General features: G+C 37.4%; 1 protein-coding gene across 1 annotated transcript; it reads left to right on the plus strand.

Annotated features, from left to right (window-relative positions):
* The first annotated feature begins 767 nt into the window (after window positions 1-767).
* LOC127624109 (protein Hook homolog 1-like) lies at window positions 768-18,028 on the plus strand. The gene is made up of 22 exons (XM_052098774.1): window positions 768-933; window positions 2,739-2,824; window positions 3,349-3,421; window positions 3,522-3,572; window positions 5,038-5,170; window positions 5,873-5,940; window positions 6,185-6,247; window positions 6,423-6,506; window positions 9,408-9,571; window positions 10,254-10,394; window positions 10,534-10,735; window positions 10,979-11,089; window positions 11,191-11,278; window positions 11,647-11,713; window positions 12,897-13,037; window positions 13,610-13,697; window positions 13,914-13,945; window positions 14,088-14,170; window positions 15,022-15,122; window positions 15,610-15,711; window positions 15,839-15,907; window positions 16,066-18,028. The coding sequence occupies exons 1-22, from the start codon at window positions 889-891 to the stop codon at window positions 16,219-16,221; spliced, it is 2,148 nt and encodes a 715-aa protein (XP_051954734.1). The 5' UTR covers window positions 768-888; the 3' UTR covers window positions 16,222-18,028.
* The last annotated feature ends 6,962 nt before the right edge of the window (window positions 18,029-24,990 follow it).

Below are 24,990 nucleotides of genomic sequence, written 5' to 3' on the forward strand. Positions count from 1 at the left end.
CTTGTGGTCAGGTATGTGCATGTGAATTCACAATCTTATATTATGCTTTTATTACAGAAAGGGAAATCAAATGTCTCAAGAGTCGTATTATGTATGTTAGTATTAATGTTTAACAACAGACACCACTATTCTATAGACATATGGGTAAATCAGTATAAAGTTTCCCATGTTTTAAAGCTCTTTAATGGAGCAAGTGATGTTCCTTTGAAGTTTTTTTTTTTTTTTTTTTCAACTAGCTCAATTGTTTTGTCATATTTGCCATAATTTCTACTAAACTAATATAAACAAATATGAAACATTCCATCTTTGTAGACTGTTGTCCTATGAAGTGTGCGTTTAATTGTGAAATGTGTATGTTTCCGTGAATGGTACTTAAATCAATATAACTATTGAATATAAACTTAAATCTTGAATATAGATTTAATTCTAACCTACATAGGCTATACATTTTAGACACATTTTGTAAACAGGTGTATTTAGGTAAATCTAGCAAAAACTGGCCAGCTCTAGCTACATTTTATTTCTAAATTCTAAATAATTTATATTTATATCCTGCGCCTCATGTGCCCATGGTGATGCTCTGCCAGTTTTATCTGATGTATTTTGATTGGCTGGATGGCATCCTTAACTCAAACACCATTGGTGTTTTATTCCTTGCTGTTGCGCTCTAGATCCCATCCATCCACCAATCAACACAGCACGCAGAGGATCAGTAGTGTATATTCACGAAACATTTACGCTTCTATTAGTGCGTAGACGCAATAGACTTGAACACTGCGCTGCTCAGCTTTGGGAAATACACTCCCAGGTGAGGTGTAATGCAGTGGCAAGGGGAAGCGCATTGTTGACAGGTAGACGGAAATATTTGCCCGACCGCACAGGGGAGAGATGGATTTAAATAAAACGGTGCTGTGCGAGAGCCTGATTATTTGGGTAAGATTCCGCCTTTCAGTTGAAATATTTAAATCTCAAGTGATCCTTCGCTCTGTGTAGGCTATCGTTTATTTATTTACGATCAAATGATAGCGTCACCTGTCGCAGGTAGTCTCTTTTTTCCCGGACCATGGTTCCCGGAAATAAGATATTTAAACGAAGCCGTGGCTGTGCACTTGTTCACGTAGGGCATTCGTTAACAGTAACAAATGAAGCCCCCATTTCGCCTCGCGACACTTGTCCAGCACGAGACCGACTGTCATTTTTACTCAATTAGCATTCAAATGAGAAAGACGAGAGTCGTTCGATCCTAGCTAGAGATGTAAACAACACAAACAGTCACAGGCAACTTCTTCCACCTCCGATTTATGGGTCTAATCTGTTTAGCCAAGGTATTTGTGGAATGTCTCTTATTTGATCTTTTCAGAAGCTCTTATGCAATCAGATTTCATGGCACTGTCTAATATGATGTCGCTCTGACTTTTGCTGCACCTTGTGATGTCATACGGCGCGTGCGTGTAGATGGTGTTTTATAGCATGTTATAACCTATGTTTGACTTTGATCCATGGCTCTGTGTTTACATTGCGTATGCGCCCTGTCCTCTTTAGAGTAGTTCTCAGAAAGATCATCTTTGCTGGATCATGTTATCTACACCTGAGACAAAGATCTGTGGTGTCTCCAATGCAGTCTTAATCCTGCTGCAATAGTTGCCATGCCCACTGGCATATTTATATAGAGAGCTGAATTGCTCATGATGTCATATCAGTGAAGCCACTGCGCCACCATATTGCTGCTATGCCCAAACATTCCAATGTCCTTATTGATTTAATAGAAAATCAGCTAATTTTAGCGAGTAAACATTAGTCATTCAATCACTTATTTATATATAACATCTAAATGTTTGTTTAGTTACTTGTTTTATGTTTTCATCAAAAAGTGCCTTTTCTCGCTGTCACTTGAATAAGAGCGCGCGCTCTCTCTCTCACTATCACACGCCGCAGAGAGGGAGACACACAAAGCAAAGTTCGTTAAAATTAAACTGATACGCTAGATTTAAATGGCAAATTAACACTTATTTATGACGTGTACCAATGTATGACTACAGCGAGCACTTCAACATGAAAACAAGCAAATCCCGAGCATTTATGGCGATATTGAAATCCCGGTGTGACTTTTTAAAAGTCCCTTTTGGAGGTAAGAACGTATTGTCGCCCTAAACAAGTAGATATCACAGCTTTTTACAACTTGTGGACCGTTTGGAACTTCCTTTGGTGATCATTGTGCTGTAGGCTACTGATAGGCTGAACACCCGGGCAGATGAATGCTCTCACATCCGTATCCTCTTCCTCATAAGGAATAGGCTATTATCCATAACTATGGAGTTATACTTGTGCCTCCTAAGTGCCCAAGTGCAGCAGTCAGAACTGTGTGCATTGCTGTACATTCAAATTTGTGTGTCTGTGCAAATCTAAATCATAAGCTTAGACGTGCCATGCTGCATCATTGCAAAGACCTTTAATTAATATAAACATTAACAACATGATGGGATATTTGGTCAATGTTTACACCACTTCATTTCCTTTTAGTGAGAGTGGTACAGTATGTCAAATCAGATTCACTGCTTCAGACTTTGTTTTTCTTCTTTCAGTGTATGACATTGTTGGTACTCTCACTTTTTAATACAAAACCTCTTGCAAATTCATTTGCATATACATCTATCATGCTACACACTGTGATGTGATGTTTATTTTACTGTCAGTACTGTGCTTTTAGCATATTCATGTATTTGTATATGTGGCCTCAGCTGCAGACCTTCAGCACCGCAGCCCCTTGTAAGACGTTGGAGGATCTGACCTCAGGGGTCGCCATGTCTCAGGCTCTGCATCAAATGTGAGTGGGTTTACATTTACATAACATTTAGATACTAAAAGCATTAAGCAGATGATCCAAAATGACTTACATTGCATGCAGTATCTGTGTTTCAGAATGAGAATGCTCATTCTGTCTCCTAGGAACTGTTTGTTAAATTACGTATCATTCACTCACACCTTATTGTGTTTACATTCTCATTCACTTTCCATATTTCCTATCCCTTATTTCACAACTAAATCAAATTGGTCCTCCAGGCCAGCATTACTGTTTTATACATCAGCTTGTCAAGGTCTGAATATTTTATGACTTGCATTAGATTGTGGGTAGTCCTCTGAGTCACATTACCTGAAACTGTGTTTTGAGATAAAGTATATACATTTTTTTACCTTTGCTTTTTCTTGGATTACAAACAAGTGTAATTAAATTTTGCATGTACTGTTTTTAGTGAGTCGATGGAACATTTAAAGAATGTACTCTTGCTTTAAAATGAAGCATCTGAATTAGATCAGGCTGAACTACACTGATCAGCGTTTCAATTTCAGAGATCCTTCATGGTTCAGTGAGAGCTGGCTGGCACGTATTAAAGAGGATGTTGGAGATAATGTTAGACTCAAGGTAGATTTACTTTTATTTTAGGCCTCAGTGTTTAAAACAAATCTAATTTTAAGAATATTCCAAATATAATGTGTTAACATTCTTTACTCCATTTGTACAGATGAACAACCTCAAAAAGATCCTTCAGATGATTGTTGATTATTATAATGAGGTAAATAACATGCAGAGCTTTGGTTTTATTAAAATGCTTGCATAATTTATTTTGAACAGTATCAGACATTATTTCTCTGAGAAATTGTTGAAAAATCTGAACGGACCCTTTCCACAGACTGTGATGTTGCATTTCCACCTTATTAAGCAATCTAGAAAGCATTTTATATTTTCAATTGTGTAATTATTTAGTGTAGTTTTATTACATTATAATATTTATCATTTTACCCTGGAATTAGAGAAACGAGTTACCACGGATGCAATGAGGTTTCTAATACAGCTGCTGAGAGGGTGACATTATATTTGCCATCTCTTTTCTGATGGTCATAATCCATGGCTGTTATAGTTTTCTTCATTTGGAAAGTTGCGGAAACGTAATAGTGCCCATTTTCTTTTGATACTGGAGCAAATTGGTATGCAAAAATTATATTTGCCATGGTCTCCCATTCACCACGTAGTTTACCCTGCAATCGTTTACTTTCGTGTTCCAAAACCCAGAAGTGTGAAAAGGGTCTTTTGTGCAATTTCTGCAATGCTAGCAGCAGCAAACCAAATTGCAAACATTTATTTTTCTCTTTAACTCTCTCACAAAGCTTTTTGCATTAACACAAAATGATGATGTTTTCATGTCAATGTATGTAATTGTTGGAAATGGTACTCACAACTCTGTCTGTATGAGCTGCAATTAATTTTACTATTTTTTAAAGGGTTATTTCACCCAAAAATGAAAATTCTGTCATCATTTACTTAACCCTCATGCCATCATAGATGTGTCATCTGTTGAACACAAATTAAGGTTTTTATAAAAATATCTCCACTCTTTTGGTCCAAGTGAATGGGTGCCAAAATTTTGAAGGTCCAAAAATCACACAAGTCAGCATAAAAGTCATCCATAAGACTCCAGTGGTTAAATCAATGTCTTCTGAAGCGATATGATAGGTGTGGGTGAGAAACTCAGACAATCTTTCACATTCTTGTGTTTTTGGTGATTCACATTCTTCATGCATATCGCCCCCCCCCCCACTGGGCAGGGAGAATAATTTCTAGCAAACAATAACTAAAATATTAAACTGTTTATCACCCACACGTATCATATCACTTCTGAAGATTTGTATTAAAACACCGGAGTCGTATGGATTACATTTATGATGCCTTTATGTGCTGTGTGGAGCTTCAAAATGTTGGCACCCATACACTTGCATTGTATGGACCTACAGAGATTAAATATTCTTCTAAAAGTCATAATTTGTATTCAGTAGAAGAAAGTCATACACATCTGGGATGGCATGAGGGTGAGTAAATGATGAGAATTGTAATTTTTTGGGTGAACTATCCCTTAAATGCCTTGAATTAATATCTTATTTTAACAAAGACATAATGGCCCTACTTGGTCTTTCTAAGTATGTTTGTTAGTCTGTGCACGTATATGTGTAAGGTTGTATGTGTTATAAACTATTGTGGTGTAGGTATTGACCCAGCAGATCTCAGATTTCCCTCTGCCTGACCTGATGCTGGTGGTAGAGCACTCTGACCAAGTAGAGCTGGGGCGCCTTCTTCAGCTCATCCTGGGGTGTGCAGTCAACTGTGACCAGAAACAAGGTATTGATCAGTTTAAAGGGATAGTTCACGTAAAAATAAAAATGAATGTCTAATCATTTACTCACCCTCATGCCATCCCAGATGTGTATGACTTTCTTCTGCTGGACACAAATGAAGATTTTTAGAAGAATAAGAAAAGGACTTAAATATTGATCAGATTCAGATTCTCACTCACACCTCTTATGTTGCTTCAGAAGATATGTATTTAACTACTGAGTTGTGTGGATTACTTTTATTCTGCCTTTATGTGCATTTAGAGCTTCAAATTTCTTGTACTCATTCACTTCACATTGTATGGACCTACAAAGCTGAAATATTCTTTTAAAAATCTTCATTTGTGTTCAGCAGAAGAAAGAAAGTCATACACATATGGGATGGCATTAGGGTGAGTAAACGATGAGATCATTTTCACTTTTGGGTGAACTATTCCTTTAACCTGGATAGAAACAACGTGTTTTAGGATTTTTTTTATTTGTTTGTTTGTTTGTTTGTTTGTTTGTTTATATTTTAAAACAAAGCAATGCTTTTGCACTAATAGACATGCACTATTTCTGAGGTTGACTATTGTTGTAGGTATAAGAACAAAATTATAAAAAATAAGATGACATATTGGAGTTATGAAATAGAAATTAGTTTCTGGTATATTTTATGATAAATGTTTATATCATCATTTTTAATCCTGTGAAATTGTTGTTTGTCCAGAGTATATCCAGATAATCATGACCTTGGAGGAATCTGTACAGCATGTGGTGATGACTGCCATCCAGGAGGTCCAGCTCACCCATTTTTTTATTATTAAAAAGTAGTTTGTAAAGAAATTCACACACAGGCTCAATATATTTTTTTCTGCAAAACTAATTTAAAGCATTTAAGCATAAGTATTTAAATAAAAGGGGTTTTAAGATAATGAGACAAATTTCAGTCAAATATAACCAAACCTTCGACTGCTAGTGTACATTATAGTTTTACAGGGGGTGAAAGGGCATTCAAAGCTTTTTAATTTTGCCTTTACAGCTTATGAGCAAGGAGACCGTGTCTCAATTAGGAACAGAACCTTTTGGAGACAGTAGCCAAAAGGTAAGAAATATAGAAATAAACAGCTCTTCATAACCAGTTTCAGGAAACTTTGTTATTCAATTAATTAAAATTAACTTTTTAGTCAAGCTTATTACCTGTAATATCAAAATGTCTCTTGCAGCAGTGTTTAGTGATGCCGTGTGTGTCTGTCCATGTGTAAATGTTTTGTTTGTAGATGAAGAAAGCCTTGGAGGATCTAGCTGAGGTGATGGCAGAGAAAGACGAGTTGGCACAACGCTGTCAGGAGCTCGACATCCAGGTGGGAGACCAGTTTCAGTGAAACAATTGTCAAAGAGTACAATAAGTACGAAAAGATACAATACGATTAGACAAGGGTTCGGGCATAGTATAATTCCTTTTTCCTGCTGTAAAATGAATGTACAAAGTTGAAGAAATATATATAGTCTGTCTGTCTACATATAAAAAGCTGGAGAAAGCTAAACTACTTTTGCAGCAAGTCTGTGGACAAAGAAATGTTCAGAGCCAGCATGTGTTTTAGTGTCTGTGTTTGCAGACTCTAAGTGTCAGCTCAGTGAACAGCATTTGTGAGTCCTGCTGTTTTGCTCGTTCACCTTCATGGATGAACAGATTTTGCCATAGAGTGCGAGTATTTTTGTTTGACTCTGCTGTGGCAGATGTGTCTTTAACTTTTACACAGAGATGAATGGATTTGTAAAATACAGTATTTTCAGTTGAAATCATAGTGAAGGAATTATTTTATCATTTGCTCACCTTCGTGTTGCTCCAAATGTGACTTTCTTTATTCCATGGAAAACAAAAGTAGATGTGTGACTGAATAAAAGAGACAGTCACAATTAATTTACGCTGCATCTTTTTGCCATGCAATGACAGTGAATGGTGACTGAGGCTGTTCTGCATCACATCATTTTTTGTGATAAATGATGATGGAATATTCGTTTTGGGGTGAATTAACCCTTCAATGTGTAGCTATATATTTCCCTCTAAGTTTAAATCAGTTGTGTTGAATATAACATTAAAGGTTCATATTAATTTAGTAAGGAATTGAACTGCCATGTTACCTTTCCTATGCCTATTGGTTAGAAATTCATGTCTTGCTGATTTTTGACAGATTGAGTTGTAAAAGTGTCTAAGGCCAGTGAAAGGTAAGTCTAAATGAATGCATTTAGCTTAACTAAAACTAAAATCCTGCATTGCCACTAACCAACCTAACACTTACAAACCGGGGAACCGCTGGAAAATTAATGGTTTATTAGGTTGCTGTTGTTTTTATATTGGCATACCCTAAAACAAGAAGACTAAAGCCATTTTCCATTGGGATGTGGGAGAATTATACCAGGTCTAACATTAGTGTAGGATTTATTTTATTCACAATTAATTCACTTCCTAATTAAATTGGTAAACCGTATTAATTTGGAGTTTATGTAACAGGGAAGTTGTGAATATGCCCTGAAAATGACCTCTAAAGCTGGAGGTTTTTCACACAGGTAATTTACTGAAATGTAAAATTAACTATATATTTTGTTTGTTTTAAATGTCTTCCTCTTTCATGGCATTTTTTTAGTTAAAAGAATTGTTCACCCACACCTCATGCCATCCCAGACGTGCATGACATTCTTTCTTCTTCAGAACACAAACGACAATGTTTAGAAGAAAATCTTAGCTCTGTTGGTCTTCACAATGCAAGTGGATGGTGACCAGAACTCAGTAGGTACAAAAATTACATTGAGGCATAAAAGTAATCCATAAGACTCCAGTGGTTAAATCCATATCTTCAAAAGAAATATGATAGGCGTGGGTGAGAAACAGAACAATATTTAAATCCTTTTTTTAATATAAATCTCTAGCTTTGACCAGCCCCAACCAGGTGGTGGCTGAATGTGGAAGTGAGAGTGGAGATTTATAGAAAAAATTACTGAAATATTCATCTGTTTGTCACCCACACCTTTCATATCGCTTCAGAAGATATGGATTCAACCATTGGAGTCTTATGGATTCCTTTTATGCTGCCTTTCGGGCCTTCAAAGTTCTGGCCACCATTCACTTGCATTGTGAGGACCTACAGAGCTAAAAGTATTCTTTTAAAAATCTTTGTTTGTGTTTTGTGTAAGAAAGTATGTCATACAGACCTGGGATAGCATGATGGTGAGGAAATTATGAGAGAATTTAAAAATGTTTAACAGATCGACTTCAAATCAGCTTTGCTATTTTTTTTTTATAATGTACAAGATCTTCAAAAAATACAACGGATATTTTTCTGTGTATGCACATTATTTATATCCATTTGCAAATGTGTTTATATTTTCATGGTTAAGCTTTTTCTTAAAAAAAGTTTTCCATAATTTAATTAAACAGTTTTTCCTAACATCATGCTCGGTACATTCAAATAGTTACATGTCACATGTGATGCCTTGGCTTAAAGGGATAATTCACCCAAAAATGAAAATTCTCTCATTATTACAATCCCAGATGTGTTTGACTTTCTTTCTTCACCAGAACACATTTGAAGAAAATTAGAAAAATATCTTTGCTCAGTAGGTCATTAAAATGCAAGTGGATGGTGATTTGACTTTTGAAGCTCCAAAAAGAATAGACATTCAGCAAAAACAATTTATATGATCCCATCATTTAATTAATGTCTTCTAAGGGCCACGGTCACTTTTGGTGCAAAAAAGTTTTAACTTTTAACGTTTCTTTACTCAAAAGGGTGCATTTGTGTGCTTATCCTGGATGTCTCAACCAAGATAAAAACGTGAGATTATGTCCATAATATGGCAATGCGAATACGTCACATGTTGCGTTGGATTATAGATTAAAAAAAGTATAAAATATTGATCTTTTTCACACCAAAAGTTATTGTTTTGTGTCGGACATTAATTTAACTGCTGGAGTCTTATGGATTATGTTTATGCTGACTGTCTGTTCTTTTTGGAGCGTCAAAGGTCAAATCATCATCCGCTTGAATTTTAAGGACCTACTGAGCTGAGATTTTTTCTTAAACTGTTTTTCTTAAAATGTGTTCTGCTGAAGAAAGTCATACACACCATATCATGAGGGTGAGTAAATCATGAGATCATTTTCATTTTTGGGTGAACTATCCCTTTAACATACTATAATGTTGAAAAAGAGGGCAGCTGATTTTCCCCAGAAACCTTATTTGACTTACTTGCTGTTTGGTCAGGTGACAATGCTGCAGGAGGAAAGGAATAGCCTCCTGGCAGAAAATGACCTCCTGACTGATCGAACCAGTCAGTTTGACACATTTGATGACCCCGGCACTCCATCAGGGAGGAAGCACAGCCAGCTTCAGCTGCAGTTAGAGCAGATTCTGGAAGAAAACTTCAGGTACAGTTTCATCTGAACACAACTCTCACACTTCGAGCTGCTGCTGTATTCTTCTATTAAGAAAATGATGTTAAAAAAATAATGTTAGACAGCATTGATCAAATAAATAATGAACCAAGTGTGAGTAGAATGTTAATGAAAAAGTACTCTGTGAATTGTGTGTGTGTGTTGTGTGTGTGTGTGTGTGTGTGTGTGTGTGTGTGTGTGTGTGTGTGTGTGTGTGTGTGTGTGTGTGTGTGTGTGTGTGTGTGTGTGTGTGTGTGTGTGTGTGTGTGTGTGTGTGCGTGTATTTATCACTTTGTGGGGACCAAATGTCCCCATAAGGATAGTAAAACCTGACATTTTTGACCTTGTGGGGATATTTTGTCGGTCCCCATGAGGAAAACAGCTTATAAATCATACTAAATTATGTTTTTTGAAAATGTAAAAATGCAGAAAGTTTTTTTTTTTTGTGAGGTTTAGGGGTAGGGTTAGGTTTAGGGGATAGAATATAAAGTTTATACAGTATAAAAAACATTATGTCTATGGAAAGTCCCCATAAAACATGGAAACACAACGTGTGTGTGTGTGTGTGTGTGTGTGTGTGTGTGTGTGTGTGTGTGTGTGTGTGTGTGTGTGTGTGTGTGTGTGTGTGTGTGTGTGTGTGTGTGTGTGTGTCTGTGTGTGTGTGTGTGTTAACCAGACTGGAGGCAGCTAAAGATGATTACCGCATCCACTGTGAAGAGCTGGAGAACCAACTAGTGGAGATTCAGCATCGAAATGATGAACTGACCAGCCTGGCTGAGGAGTCACGATCACTTAAAGATGAATTAGACATATTAAGGTATGTGAATTTGTTGTCTGTGCCTCAACATTTTTTCATATGTGATGTAATCTTTGCTAGTTTCCACTTTAGGTGTTTTGAAGAAGTCTTGTCTATATCAAACAGATCCTGTGATCAATGCATATGTCTATGTGTTTAGGAGTTCCTCTGACCGGGCAGTGAAGCTAGAGGCCTCTGTTGAGACATACAGGAAGAAGTTAGAAGATCTGAGTGACCTCAGACGGCAAGTGAAAGTTCTGGAAGAGAAGAACATGAGCTACATGCAGAATACAGTCAGTCTCGAAGATGAGCTACGCAAGGCCAATGCTGCAAGAGCTCAGCTAGAGACATACAAGAGACAGGTACATACATAAACTAAGACTTAACAGCTAAAGACAATTGCACATGAACACAATAAGAGAAATAACAGAATGGTAAACCCAAAAATTAGAATTCTGTTATCATTTACTCACCCTCATGTAATTTAATGTACCTGTATGACCTTTTTACTGCTGTGGGACTTCTGTACAATTAGTGTTCTTTATGAAAATACATAAAGATGCATACACAGACTTACCCAAATAACCTTGATTCTGAAACCTAAGGTGCAGGAGCTTCATAGGAAAGTGTTTGAGGAGTCCCGCAGGGCGGATAACCTGGCCTTTGAAATGAAGAAGTTTCAGGAGAAACATGATGCTGCACTAAAAGAGAAAGAGGTAGACATACTTTCAAATACAGGCACTCACAAAGACATTAAGACATTAGTTGACCAAACTTGCCTGTCCTGTAATAATTTTGTGTGTGTTTTCTCGATCAGAGGATTAGTATTGAGCGAGACACTCTCAGAGAGACCAATGAGGAACTGCGATGTGCACAGGCTCAACAGGACCAGCTATTACAAGCAGGTATGTCTGCGGATACCACAACTGTGTTCTGAAGATGTTCTCAATTGGATTAGTTGATCTTTTATCTTGTACCACCACTCACAGGAAAAGATTGCATTTTAGTAAAGACGGTTGCCCACAGATGTAATTCAGTGGAGACATGGTCTGGCCAATTGTGATTAGAGAGCTGGAGTTATTTGCTTAGCATAGCCAATTCAAATTCAAGCAAATCTGTTGCTCCAGAAGTACAGCCAGATACATTGATATTCCTACCACATAAGCGCAATGGTGAGGCTATTTCAGCAATCTGTCAGGGTCACTGCATGGCTCACCCAGCATAAACTGAAATTGTAGACATTTTTAACTTGTTCACATTTTATATTTGACAGGAAAATATCAAACAGGAAGTCCAATCCATGTTAACCTGGCAGCTGAGATGTTGCCCATTGAGCACAGGTATGATGTGTGAGATTTGCACAGATATACTATAATAAATAATACTAATAATTAGGGCTGGGAAATGTAACATGTTTTTTCTGCGATTAACTGTTTATCGTGTTAAAAATATAACAAAATGAATGCAGTGTTTTTTCACTACCTAAAACTTCACAAATGTTTTCCCCACTTCCTGTGGTTAAAATTGGCATATATATCTATTCGAGTGCACATCCTAGCAAAGAAACTGATTGTGTGGAGCAGTGCGTGCTTACTCATTACATGCAACACTTGTCCCGGGCATAACAAACACTGCAGCAGATTTACTGTACGGGAAATGGAGACTTCACCCGCAAGTTGTGAGCCAGGTGTGGGATAGATATGAGCAACCTGCCATATCTCTTTGCATCACCCGTTATCACTCACTCACTGTCATCTAGACCAGTGTCAATATCAAAAGCGAAACAGCATGAGAGAGACCCCATGTGTGTCTGAAAATAATAGTTTTGAGATTTTAATCTTCAGCAAATGAAACTTCAGCATTTAATTTGTTTTATATATGCATGTATAGTGTCTTTAGAATGCATTGGCAATGTACACTTAAGTTTCTCTTGCCAAAAAAGTTATAAATTGAATCTGCCCATTTGATCCGATTATTAAAAGTCCACTGGAAAACACCAGACGATTTTACCCAACTTTTAATTACAGCATGTCCACTGATATTATGGCATATAAACATCTACATGTATTAACAAATTTAAACTTGTGATTAATTAACTCATTAACTCAAGTAAAAAACATTTTGTTTTTTTATTAAAATATATTGTATCTTTTAGATGCTTTTTAAAAGTATAAATGCTTGAAGCCTGTATAATTTTAAGTGGTAGAAAGGTTATAATTGTAAGTATATTATCACCAAGGATTTTTTATGTTTTTTGTTTTTTTACTGAAGGGGTTTCTGGCAACCAGCTGCAGATCTTTGTGGCATAATGGCTAATGGTTGACATAACAATATTCCAAAAACATTTAGCATTTCATCTCGAACATACATAGACAGACATTTATAAATGTAAGAAGGTGCCAATCCATTTAGTGCTTTTAAAAACTGCTGTGATTCACATATTTTTTGTGTATTCAAAATCCAAGTAACAACTGGAGGACCTTTTTTTTATTTGATGTTGTATATTCATGTCTGCTCCTCTAGGGAGAAGTTCATCCGTCTGCAGCATGAGAATAAAATGTTGCAGCTGCAGCAGGAGGAGTCAGAGAATGAGCGCATGACTGAGCTGCAGGTCCAGCTGGAGGAGGCACGGCGTGGACGCAGTGAACTGGACACTGAGAACAGGTAGCAGGTTAAAGGCAAACACGCACAATTACGTCTGATCAGCATCAATCCTGAGGAGCCACAGTTAGATTCTACATACAGAGCTGTCAATCATTTTCCATATTCATGCAGAGCTTTCACTTACCGGTAATAAATATGAATTATCGGTAAGTGGGTTCCAAAAGTCTAAGGACACAAGTGAAAATGGTTTTATTTAAATTTGACTTATTGAATACAGATTCTTTCATTACAAGTTGTCAGAAAAAACATGTACAGTAAGTGAAAAGTTTAAATGAAACATGAATTTGAGAATTTCTTAGTAATTTGTATGCCCCCCCTTCACAAGTTGTGCACAAGTGTTTTGTTTTTTTTGTGTACATAAATCCCTGATTTCCAGTGTGGTCTCAGACATTTGTACCAAACTGTATTTATTTAGTAGACATTGTTGACATTGGGGATTAGTTTCCAGTTGCATGCTCAAGATGACTTGAATTCAGTGGAATCACTTTTAAACTTTTAAATCTGCTTTAGCTTTTGGGCATATAAACATTACAATGTGAGTGAATGTGTTGTGCTGTTTTGTGTGTACACAGGTTAAACAGAGAGAGAATCAGTGAGCTCCAGCAGCAGGTGGAGGATCTGCAAAAGGCCTTACAGACACAGGGAACCAAACCTGAAGATGTAAGTATGAATTGGCCCCATGATGGCGCTGCTGCAACATAAATGTATACTCACAGTGCAGTACTATATTTCCATAATTTATGGAGCCAAACAACTTGTTAAGAATCTTCAACCTTTGCTAAACTATTGGGCCTTTGATTCATTCTATGCACAGTATGCATTTTACATTTGTGGTGGTAGCAGTACATTTCATAAAATGTCAACCTCCCTCTACAGTCTCATCTGCAAAGGAAGCTGGATGCTCATATGTAAGTTTCATGCCATTCTAAATATTACTAAATTATGTTCTATGACAAAAAAGGCAATTTAACTAGATAATTTTCATTTTGTTTAGCTATTTTTATCATCCTGTGTACTTTCTGAAGTTGACTGTTCTGATGTTTATCCCAGGGTGCAACTGAATGAGGCACAAGATGAAATTATGAAGAAGAAAGAGCTGTTGGAAGACCTTCAGCCAGATGCCACTCAAACCAGTTTGTCTCTAACCTTTGTTTCTGTATTTGATCCTAAATTGCACTACAAGGCCTGGTCATACCATATTAAAGGGATAGTTCACTGAAAATTGAAGATTCTGAAAAATGTACTCACCCTCATGCCATCCCAGATGTGTATGTCTTTCTTTCTTCTAATGAACACAAAAAAATATTTTAGAAGAATATCTAAGGTCTGATGGTCCTCACAATGCAAGTGAATTGATAACAAAATTCACTTAAAGGCAGCACAAAAGTAATCTATACTACTCCAGTGGTTAAATCTATACCTTCAGATGCAATATGAAAGTTGTGGGTGAGCAACAGATCAAAATGTTGTTGTTTGTTTTCTTTTTCACAAATTATCCTCCCTAACCAGTAGGTGGCGATATGCACGAAGATTGCAAATCAAAAATACAAGAAGAAGAATGTGAAAATTACATTAGAGAATTATAGTAAAAAAGGACTTAAATGTTGATCTGTTTCTCACCCACACCTATCAAATCTCTTCTGAAGACATTGAGTTAACCACTGGAGTCTTATGGATTACTTTTATGCTGCCTTTATGTGCTTTTGGAGTTTAAAAGTTTTGGTCACCATTTACTCACTTTGAATGGACCTACAGAGCTGAGTAAGTAAGTCATTCACGTCTTTGATGGCATGAGGGTGAGTAAATGAGAGAATTGTCCTTTTTGGGTGAACTATCTTTCTAACAGACAATACTGAATCACAATTAGCCACTCAAATTTTAAACTTGACCTTCACAAGCTTTGAACTTTTGATGTCCAAGATCGAATGCTGTGAGGTTATGACCCTCTGAGCGATGTAAAAAAATGTACATTTGTTAATTTCAGGTGTGAAGCTGGATGAGCTTATGGCAGCACTGAAGAAAAAAGACGAGGACATGAGGGCGATGGAGGATCGATACAAGATGTACCTGGAGAAAGCTCGAGATGTACTGTAGTTACTTTACCTTTTTAAAAACTTGGGCTACTGATTATCCATCCACATATATACAGATAAAAAGGATTTGGCTTGGAGGTTAAGTACAAATGAGGCGATATAATTGTTTCAAGTCAAGTTTTGTAAATGTGCCATTTCTGAGCCACTCGCAACATCAAAACCCATAGTCATGTCTTAGGGTTGCTATATTGGGCTGCTCAAACAAACAAATCGCAATTAAATTTGATGCCACTAGAGGTACAGAAATTACACACTGCAGTACCTTTTTTGTTTTCAGTATTTTTATAACATTTATCCATGTTTAATTAGTAACCTATCAAAATGACAATACAAAAGTGCAGTACCTAATTTAATGCCTTGATTACAAAGGTTTATTCAGTCTGTATACACATTCTTGCATGTTTTTACTCCATGAAAAAAAGGTGAGTGGTATTGCCCACATCTCTCAAAACTGATACATTTGTTTGTGTATTTTTAAGGTGATCCGAGCTCTGGATCCCAAGCTAAACCCAGCCTCAGCTGAGATTCAGTCCCTGAAAAGTCAGCTCTCTGACAAAGACAAGAGGATATTTTCTCTGGAGGTAAAAAGCACACATCTCTATGTACTTCTCATGAACTTTCATACATTTTATTTTCTTCTATTAATTTCAATTTTAGTTTCTCTCACTCCTAATATTGTTTTCTACTGTTTATACCCTCTTCACTCAGCGAGAGTGCGAGCAAGCCAAACTGAGAGAATATGAGGAGAAGTTAATTGTGACAGCTTGGCATAATAAGGTAGGGTGACATGCTTCAGCAGTTTGTAATATACAGTGTATATTAAGAATTTAATATTTTTCCGTTTTTTTTTGTTGTCTAAATAGTTGCTGTAAAATCAGTTGATTCTAATTTGTTCTCACAATATGTTATTTTTCCTCACATCTTGGAAAACACAGAGTTTGAATTTCCAGAAGATAGCAATCGAGTCACGGCTCGGTGGGCGGTGCAACTCTATAGTGTCGCCTGGCCAGTCTTTTCTGGCTCAACAACGTCAGGTGACCAATGCCAAGCGCACTATGTCCATCAATGTACCTGCCTCTTCTTCCAAGTAACATTGTCCTTAGTACCTCCCAATGTCCTGCTCTTCTCCATTCCCTCACGAGCACACTCAATGACCTTAAGTGCACTTACAACAACACTTACACAAGGGGATAAGCATGCCTTTACGGGAACATTAGCTTGTCCCTATGTGCTCACTATATACAGTTACACCCCATCACCAACACAAGCATGTATAATAATGAACTGCACATACCAAGGATGTAAAGAGATAGTTCACCCAACAATTAACATTTTGTGTGGTCATCATCATGTTGTTCCAAACCCGAATGCCTTTCTTCTGCGGAACACAAAATGTGATGTTAGCTTCAGTCAGCATTCAATTTCATCGTAAAAAGCATGCAATGAAAGTGAATGGTGACTGAGGTTATCAGTCCCTAACATTCTACCTAACATCTCTTTTTGTGTTCCACAAAAGAAGTCATGAGTTTGGAACAATAGGAGTAAATGATGACTGTATTTTCATTTTTCAGTGAACTATCCCTTTAAATTTACTTAAGCACTCAATCAGCACACATTATGATGTAGTTTTTTAGTTTTTTTGTTTTACATTTGCAATACTAAACAAGCACTCCTTAATATTACACTGACCTAAAACAGTCTAAAGTAGGGTCACTTTTGAACCAGCACTGATACTAAATCTGCCTGAATGTAAGAGCTTTAAAGTGACAGGTCAATCTTTTTTTTTTTTTCAAACTTTTCTCTGTTTCTGAATGTGCTGATAGAAATGCATCAGGTCTGAATCAGCAGGCCCTACAACAGTAGCATGTATGCTTTTGCTTGAACTGACTTCCAACGATACACAATGCAGCCATGGAAAATGTTTGTAATATCCTGAGTACACATAATGCATTGTAGGTGTGTACAGACTGCACATTCTGACTAAAGACATGAGGCCATCTACCCTAATTAATCAAAATCCAGCCAAGCATGTTAATACACCACATGAAAGCTTAATATAAACAGCAGTTAAAATGTATTTGGTGCTGGACACCAGCTTTCTTTGTTTCTTCCTATTACAATGTCTTTTTCTCTGAAAGGACAGCATGGATTAAAAAATACATGTGTGTAACAAAAAAACAAATGTATATGATCAAACTGATTGATTAATCTAAATCCAGGTGCTTCTTTAATCCATTATAATGTTTTATATTCAATTGACTGTGATAGGACTCTTGCATGCTCTTTTAACAAGTAAAAGGGCCATTTTTTATCTACTTAATTGTTTCTTGTCTGTGTGAAGACCTCAGATATCAGGATTTAAACACCAGCGCATAATCATTGCAGGCCAGACAAGCTGTCTTTGATAAAGCAAAATGCTATGACAGCTTTGAATGTCTTGTATGCCATTCTCCTCTTTTGGCTTCACTCTTTAGGAATACATGTATTTCTTGTGAAACATAGCTGCATTGTAAACCTGAAATGGCTTTGCTGTATATTGTGAAAATCTATGCCTCTAGGTTGATCAGACTGAATTATTTGCTAATAGACTTGCTGTTTTAAGTGGTAAGGTTTATCATTACAATTCTGTTGTGTCTTTTCTTATGTTTTATTTAGCTAGGCTTTTCCGTTGCCTGATTTGGTTAACTCATTTTTTGAAATGCTAATAGTTATGTATGACGTGTTTCAAAAAAGAACTCTTAAATTGGTGTGCTCAATTTTATGAGCACTATCATTGTTTGTGAGAGATAGTGATTAATATGAATGGATTGATATGTAATTACAATATTATTGGGAGTTAAATAGCACTTGCAGGCTTCATTTTCATGTGATAAATAAATAAACAGTCTGAAATTTGTTTTGCAATATTGCTGCCTCGTGTTTTAATTCTCATGCTGAAACATTATAGTCTTCACTTGCCACTGAATAGCGACTAGTCATACAGTACCTCCTGGCTGCAAAAATATTTAAAAACATCTAGAAATATTGACATATTAAAATCCCTAATAAAGTTATAGTTTTTATTTTTGGAAATTACAATGCCTTGAGGACATTTGTTCACCGGACGATTTTGGTGTATTATCTTCAGTTAATGTTCAAATCAACCACCAGAATGGGGAACAAATGTAATCTCAGTGATTTGGACCATGGCATGATTGTTGGTGCCAGATGAGCTGGTTTGAGAATTTCTGTAACTGTTGATCTCCTGGGATTTTCACACACAACAGGTTCTAGAATTTTCAAAAAAGCATCCTGTGAGCGGCGGTTCTGTGTACAGAAATGCGTTGTTTTTTTTTTTTCCCTTTTCTCCCAATTTGGAATGCTCAATTCCCACTACTTAGTAGGTCCTCGTGGTGGCATGGTTACTCACCTCAATCCGGGTGGCAGAGGACAAGTCTGAGACAGTCAGTCCACGCATCTTATCACGTGGCTTGCTGTGCATGACACCGCGGAGACTCACAGCATGTGGAGGCTCATGCTACTCTCCGTGATCCACGCATAATTTATCACGCGCCCCATTGAGAGCGAGAACCCCTAATCGTGACCACAAGGAGGTTACCCCATGTGACTCTGCCTGGTTGATAGAGTGGGTAGAGTCACGTTGGGTTAACATCCTCGTGGTCACTATAATGTGGTTCTCACTCTCGGTGGGGCATGTGGTGAGTTGTGCGTGGATGCCGTGGAGAATAGCGCGAAGCCTCCAAATGCGCTAGGTCTTTGTGGTAACATGCTCAACAAGCCATGTGATAAGAGGCACGGACTGACTGTCTCAGACTCTGAGGCAACTGAGATCCATGCCACCCGGATTGAGGCGAGTCCCTACTCGACCATGAGGACTTGGTGCGCATTTGGAATTGGGTATGCCAAATTGGGGAGAAAAAAAAACCTCCACGTGCAGCAATGACAGCTTTGCAAATCCTTGGCATTCCACTTGCCATAGATGTGGCTGTCTTGTCGGGCACTTCTCACGCACCTTACAGTCTAGCTGATCCCACAAAAGCTCAATGGGGTTAAGATCCATAACACTGTTTTCCAATTATCTGTTGTCCGATGTCTGTGTTTCTTTGCTTTGTACATGAAACTGGTGTTGTGCGAGTAGAATTCAATGAAGCTGTCAGCTGAGGACATGTGAGGCATCTATTTCTCAAACTAGAGACTCTGAAGTACTTATCCTCTTGTTTAGTTGTACATCTGGCCTTCCACATCTCTTTCTGGCCTTGTTGGAGCCAGTTGTCCTTTTGACTTTGAAGACTGTAGTGTACACCTTTGTATAAAATCTTCAGTTTTTTGGCCATTTCATGCATTGTATATTCTTCATTCCTCAAAACAATGATTGACTGACAAGTTTCTAGTGAAAGCTGTTTCTTTTTTGCCAATTTTTAACCTAATATTGACCTTAAGACATGCCAGTCTAAACACAAAGACAATGTTAAACTTCATTTTAACATTTTCATTTAACAAACCAAATAGCTTTCAACTCTGTTTGATATAATGGCAAGTGATTTTCTAGTAACAAATTAGCAATTTAGCATGATTACTCAAGGATAAGATGTTGGAGTTATGGCTGCTGGAAATGGGGCCTGTCTAGAAGAGACAGGATCAAAAATGACTTTTTTCAAATAGTTTACATCAGTAATGTCCTGACTATATTTTATGATCAGTTGAATGCCACTTTGGTGAATTAAAGTACCAATTTCCTACCGAAAAAGCAATATCTGCATTATTCCAAACTTTTGGCCACCAGTGTAAGTGTAGAAATTAAACACTCCCTTTTGTACATAATCGTTGTGTAAATAAACTATGGTCAAGTACCTTGACTCGCTCAACAACCCACTCAAAGTTCCTCTTCACCATCTGCATGGCCTCAGGAGTGACTTCTTTTAGGTCACGGTACACCTACACAGAGAGCACTGTATTTATCTGACACTTACACTCATTACAAAGATCACACCACAACATGCAGGTCTTGCAGTACAACATCAGCTCTATCAGAATAAAAACGTCAACTCTGAATGACTGCTAATTCTAATCCAGTACTACAAGAAGTAAATACATTTCTGGCTTGACGTGAATTGTTTTTATTTTATTTTTTTATTGCAGTGTTTGGGTATTCACCTGTTTGTCTTTCTGTTGGCTGTGATCCCAAGGAGGCCAAAGTCTCCAGTCCTTCACAACAGCCAGTACAATCTCTTTAGTGGTCATATTCACACCGAATTCCGAATCTAAAATGAAACATTATGGAAATTAAAATACCAATACCAATACCATGACCAGTACACCCTACAGTCATTATTAGACACTAGGGCAAATAAAACATTTCAAGCAACATCAACCAATTTTAATATGGTTCCACAAGTGCTAGTTTAGTATGTTCTAGTTCCTTACTTTCATATCCACGAGAGCGCAGTCCTGTGTGGCCCAAGCCTTCTCCAGGACTTCAAAAATGGCGACTGCTTTTGCTCATGATGTCCACTTCACAGCAGCCAATGGTCAGGACAGTCAGCTCAAAACCAGGTGCCAACAATTGTTTCTCTGACCACTGTGGGTCATTGTTGGCATCATCCTGAGCAGAATACAGAGGAAATCAGTGAGACGATGATAATAAGCTTCTTGGGTGAGACAAATTACATTTAAATGGGTATAAATCTAAATGATAGAGCCTCACCTTAAAGAACATCTCAATCTTTAGAGGAGAGAAACGGTAACCCTCTTTGACCCCAGGGTTTCGTTTGAGAAAGGAACCAGTGGCAATCTGTCTGCAAACCCACTCAATGGGTATCATCTCACAGTGGGCCGCCACAAAAGCAGTCTCTGAATATTGTCTGACAAATGCTGTTTTGAGACCTGAAAGGAAATTGGTACATTCATTATGCACAGTCATCACATGTATAGTTTGAATCTCATTAGAAATGGCAAAACTACTAATAAATGTGCAATGATGTACTGACATTTTGTGCTGAAATGGTATCGGCAAAGTTATGTTGTGGGTTTCATGCTTTGGATGCTTTTCTATGAACAGTCTGTAAAACCATTTAGGCAACACACAACGGTACCCAGATACCACACACAACACATCTCCGGGATGTCTGTTTAACAGCACTTGATCTGGAAAGCATTTCATTCTAATTAGAGCATTTTTACATAACTTCTAAATCCTAAATGTCTCAAAAACCTCTGCATGTTTTTGAATGTCCTTTTGACAACAGAGAGGAAATGTCTAGCAGACATATAGCAAATGAGCAAACAATCTAAAAAACATTTCTTCCAGATTTTAACACACACACACACACCATATAGGCATCTGGATGATATACGTGTGCTACCAGGATCTGTGTTGCAGAGTAGAGCAATGACTGCCAAAAGAGACATGTTCACATAGTGAAAGTTGGACATCAGTCTAAATAACCTAAACAAAGCATGCATGTGTGTCCTATTGAGTTTAATCAAAGTAAGCAAGCCTAGGTCCATCCATCCATCCATCTTCAACCGCTTATCCGAAGTTGTTTCACGGGGGCAGCAGCTCCAGCAGGGGGCCCCAAACTTCCCTATCCCGAACCACATTAACCAGCTCTGACTGGGGGACCCCGAGGTGTTCCCAGGCCAGTGTGGAGATGTGGGGTCTTCCCGAGGCCTCCTCCCAGCCTGAAACACCTCATAAGACTGTAATTTACAGAGTGCAACCTTCATCATGAAGGTTGCACTTCTGGAGTGGTGTGGCGTAGTGGCTAAAGCACAGGGCTGTTAATCAGAAGGTTCACAGGTTCTAACCCCACAGCCACCACCATTGTGTCCTTGAGCAAGGCACTTAACTCCAGGTTGTTCCAGGGGGATTGTCCCTGTAATAATTGCACTGTAAGTCGCTTTGGATAAAAAGCGTCTGCCAAATGCATAAATGTAAATGTAAATCATGAGCTTCACATGGGATACACACTTAATTTCACAAAAATGCTGTGGTTGTGGGAACAAATTTCTTCAACGTTGTACAAAAGCCATAAAAAGACAACGCAAAGTTTGTGCACTACTGATGCATAGCTGCAAGTTAGCAACAAACATTAAGAGGGCTAACTTTACCTTATATATTTTAACACTGTGCAAACAAATTAACCTGTTTGCTTAATTATTGGAATAATAATAATGATAATATAATTAAATATAGCTGCAATCAGCAATTATCGGGACCAAGAACATGAATGGCACAAAATAGCGAAAATTGCTTTTTTTGTGAAGATTTAGGCGAACTGCTCGAAAAGCAATGAATAGAATCACTTGTAATGTAATATACATTGTTCTTGGCATAAGCCAAAGAGTCTATCATTGACAATAGACCAAAACTAACAAAAGTTATTAGCATTTTTAGAAACATCTTTATGATTTGATTACAAAATATGCCTTTATGCAGCATAACACATCTTATTTCAATTATTTTATCAAAATACACAGATAGATGTGGACTCTTTTTTTTCTTCATTTCATAATAAAATTGATAAAACATTTAAATATAATACATTAAATAACACCTTACAAAATGTTGCAAATGTTTTTTTTCTTTAGTCGTCATATGAACAATCAGACAGTAAATATACTGAAGAGCTAGTTTAGCCCATTAACTTGCATCATCCCATATATTCTTTTTGAGTGTTTTTACAGTTGAAATGGTAATAACTTTTGATAATTTTAGCCTATTGTTATGACTGTGGTCTTGATAGATTCCTTGGGTCAAACCAAGTTTAATGATACCACATTTGTCATCTGGACCTCAGTGACCTCAAGACCTCAATGGTGATTGATGAAATAAGTTTTATAATCAATATTTTACTGATAACAGACATTTTAATTTACATGATGTAAACATGAGTAAAAAAGAGGGTTCACGTGACACCATGCGGGAAGCAGACATGTGAATCATGAGCTCTGTGCACTTTTATGTTTTTTTTTATTATTATTTTCATGTTATAATCTGGTGAGATTCAATACACCCAGTTACATATTTGTTCTTTGAGGTAAACATGGCAAAGAAGTCAAAATGGCTCTGGAGACATTAAAAGACACTTATGTGCTCAAGATGAACATCTGGGCCTGCAGACCGGGGACTCCATTTGGAAAGCGCGACTGAAGAAATTCAGCATCAACTGTCCAACATCTCGGAGACACTGACGAAGGTTGTTGCTGACTCGCTGTAATACGTCGATCAATTACGGTGATGGAAGTGAAATTCTCTGAGTAGGTTACAAGGGTGGCAGATGTTGAGAAACGGATTGATTATCTGGAGTCATTGGAAAGGGAATTATCCGTTAATCCACCCGTGACCAAAATAGTTGTGGAAAAACATTTGGAAAAATTGGAAGATTTGGAAAATAGGAGCCGAACAAATAACATACGGATTGTTGGAATTCCTGAGCATAAAGAAGGCAGAGCTCTTCCCGAGTCTGCTCGACATAACAGGCCATAAACTGGAAATCGAGCGAGCTTACAGAGTCCCGGCTCGCAGATCTGCTGAGGGAGACATTTCTGAGATTAAGGATCATTGGAATGATTACGTCATTTGGTGAACTCATTACAACTGGCACACTGAACACTTGTTTGTCTGTCCGAGGAAACTGAATGGCTTCATATCAGCTGGAATTTGTTTTGTGGAGGAACACACGTTCTAGACAGTTCTGTGAATGAATCTGCATGTTCTTTTTGTTTATTCTGCCTATTGGCTGGGGTTTGTTTTACAAAGTCTTTCTGTTATGTAATTTTGCCTTACAAAATTTGTGTAGAAGCACTGGACTTGAATAATCCGAAGGCAAAGTTGTCACAGGGGCTCTTGTAGGCGTTCATGGACCTTTTGAGTTTAGAGGGATTGACGCTGGTTGGTGCTGTCGTGCGTGGGGTTAATGCGCAAGATTTTCTTTTTTCTGTTTGTTTTGTTCGGGGGGACGTTCGGGCAATAATGTTGGAAAGTGGTCTGTATAATTGTTTTTGACACACAATTTATTTTTTCTATTATATCAAAATGTCAAATGTTAATATGAATGGGTTATCTTTCTCCACATGGAATGTGAATGGGTTGGGGCATCCCATAAAAAGAAGGAAGGTTATATATTTTCTTAAGCGTAGGAAATGTGATATAGTGTTTCTTCAAGAAACACATTTTCCCCACATGAAGTTGAAAAATTTGGGAAGATATGGGGTTGACGTGTTTTCTTTAGTGCTGACTCACGTAAGAGTAGGGGGTCATTATACTGATAAATAAACAACAATTCCAATGTCTTAAACAGATAAAAGATAAACTGGGAAGAGACTTTATTGTTTTAGCAGAAATTAAGGGGCAAATGTTGATTTTGGATAATATTTATGCACCTAACATTGAAGATCAGGTCTTTTTTATAGATCTTGAAGGGATGTTGCAAGCCGCTGGCACCCCTCATGATATAATATTGGGAGGAGACTTTAATCTTTTGATGGACTTTGATGGTCCTTGATCATAGTGAAGCAAAAGTGTGTAAGCCCCCTAAAGCAACATTGACACTTCACAGGATGTGTAAAAATCTTGGTCTTACAGTTATTTGGAGACTTTGAGACCCATCTGAGAATGGAGTGTTGAGCTCTTTTGAGAATTTGGGTCATCATTTTGGGTTTCTCAGTTTTATAGGTATTTACAGCTGCACCACATGCTCTGTACTGTTTTTGTGAGTAGCACATACCCCCTAAGGTGGCAAGTTCTTTGCAACAGGTAATTGCTGCTTTTGGGAAAAGTCATGAGGTATCAGTGTATTACTCCCTGCTAAGAGTCTGGGGGATGGTGTTTTAATTTCTATCAAGAGATTATGGGCCCA

The sequence above is a fragment of the Xyrauchen texanus genome, chromosome 30 (assembly GCF_025860055.1).
Source record: "Xyrauchen texanus isolate HMW12.3.18 chromosome 30, RBS_HiC_50CHRs, whole genome shotgun sequence".
Taxonomy (NCBI): Eukaryota; Metazoa; Chordata; class Actinopteri; order Cypriniformes; family Catostomidae; genus Xyrauchen; species Xyrauchen texanus.

Excerpts from the sequence above, each read along its gene's own strand:
- LOC127624109 (XM_052098774.1), top strand. The coding sequence starts at position 889 with ATGGATTTAAATAAAACGGTGCTGTGCGAGAGCCTGATTATTTGG. Across the intron at positions 11,090-11,190 it reads CTGCACTAAAAGAGAAAGAG|AGGATTAGTATTGAGCGAGA; the intron begins GTAGACATACTT and ends TTTCTCGATCAG. Across the intron at positions 11,279-11,646 it reads GGACCAGCTATTACAAGCAG|GAAAATATCAAACAGGAAGT; the intron begins GTATGTCTGCGG and ends TATATTTGACAG.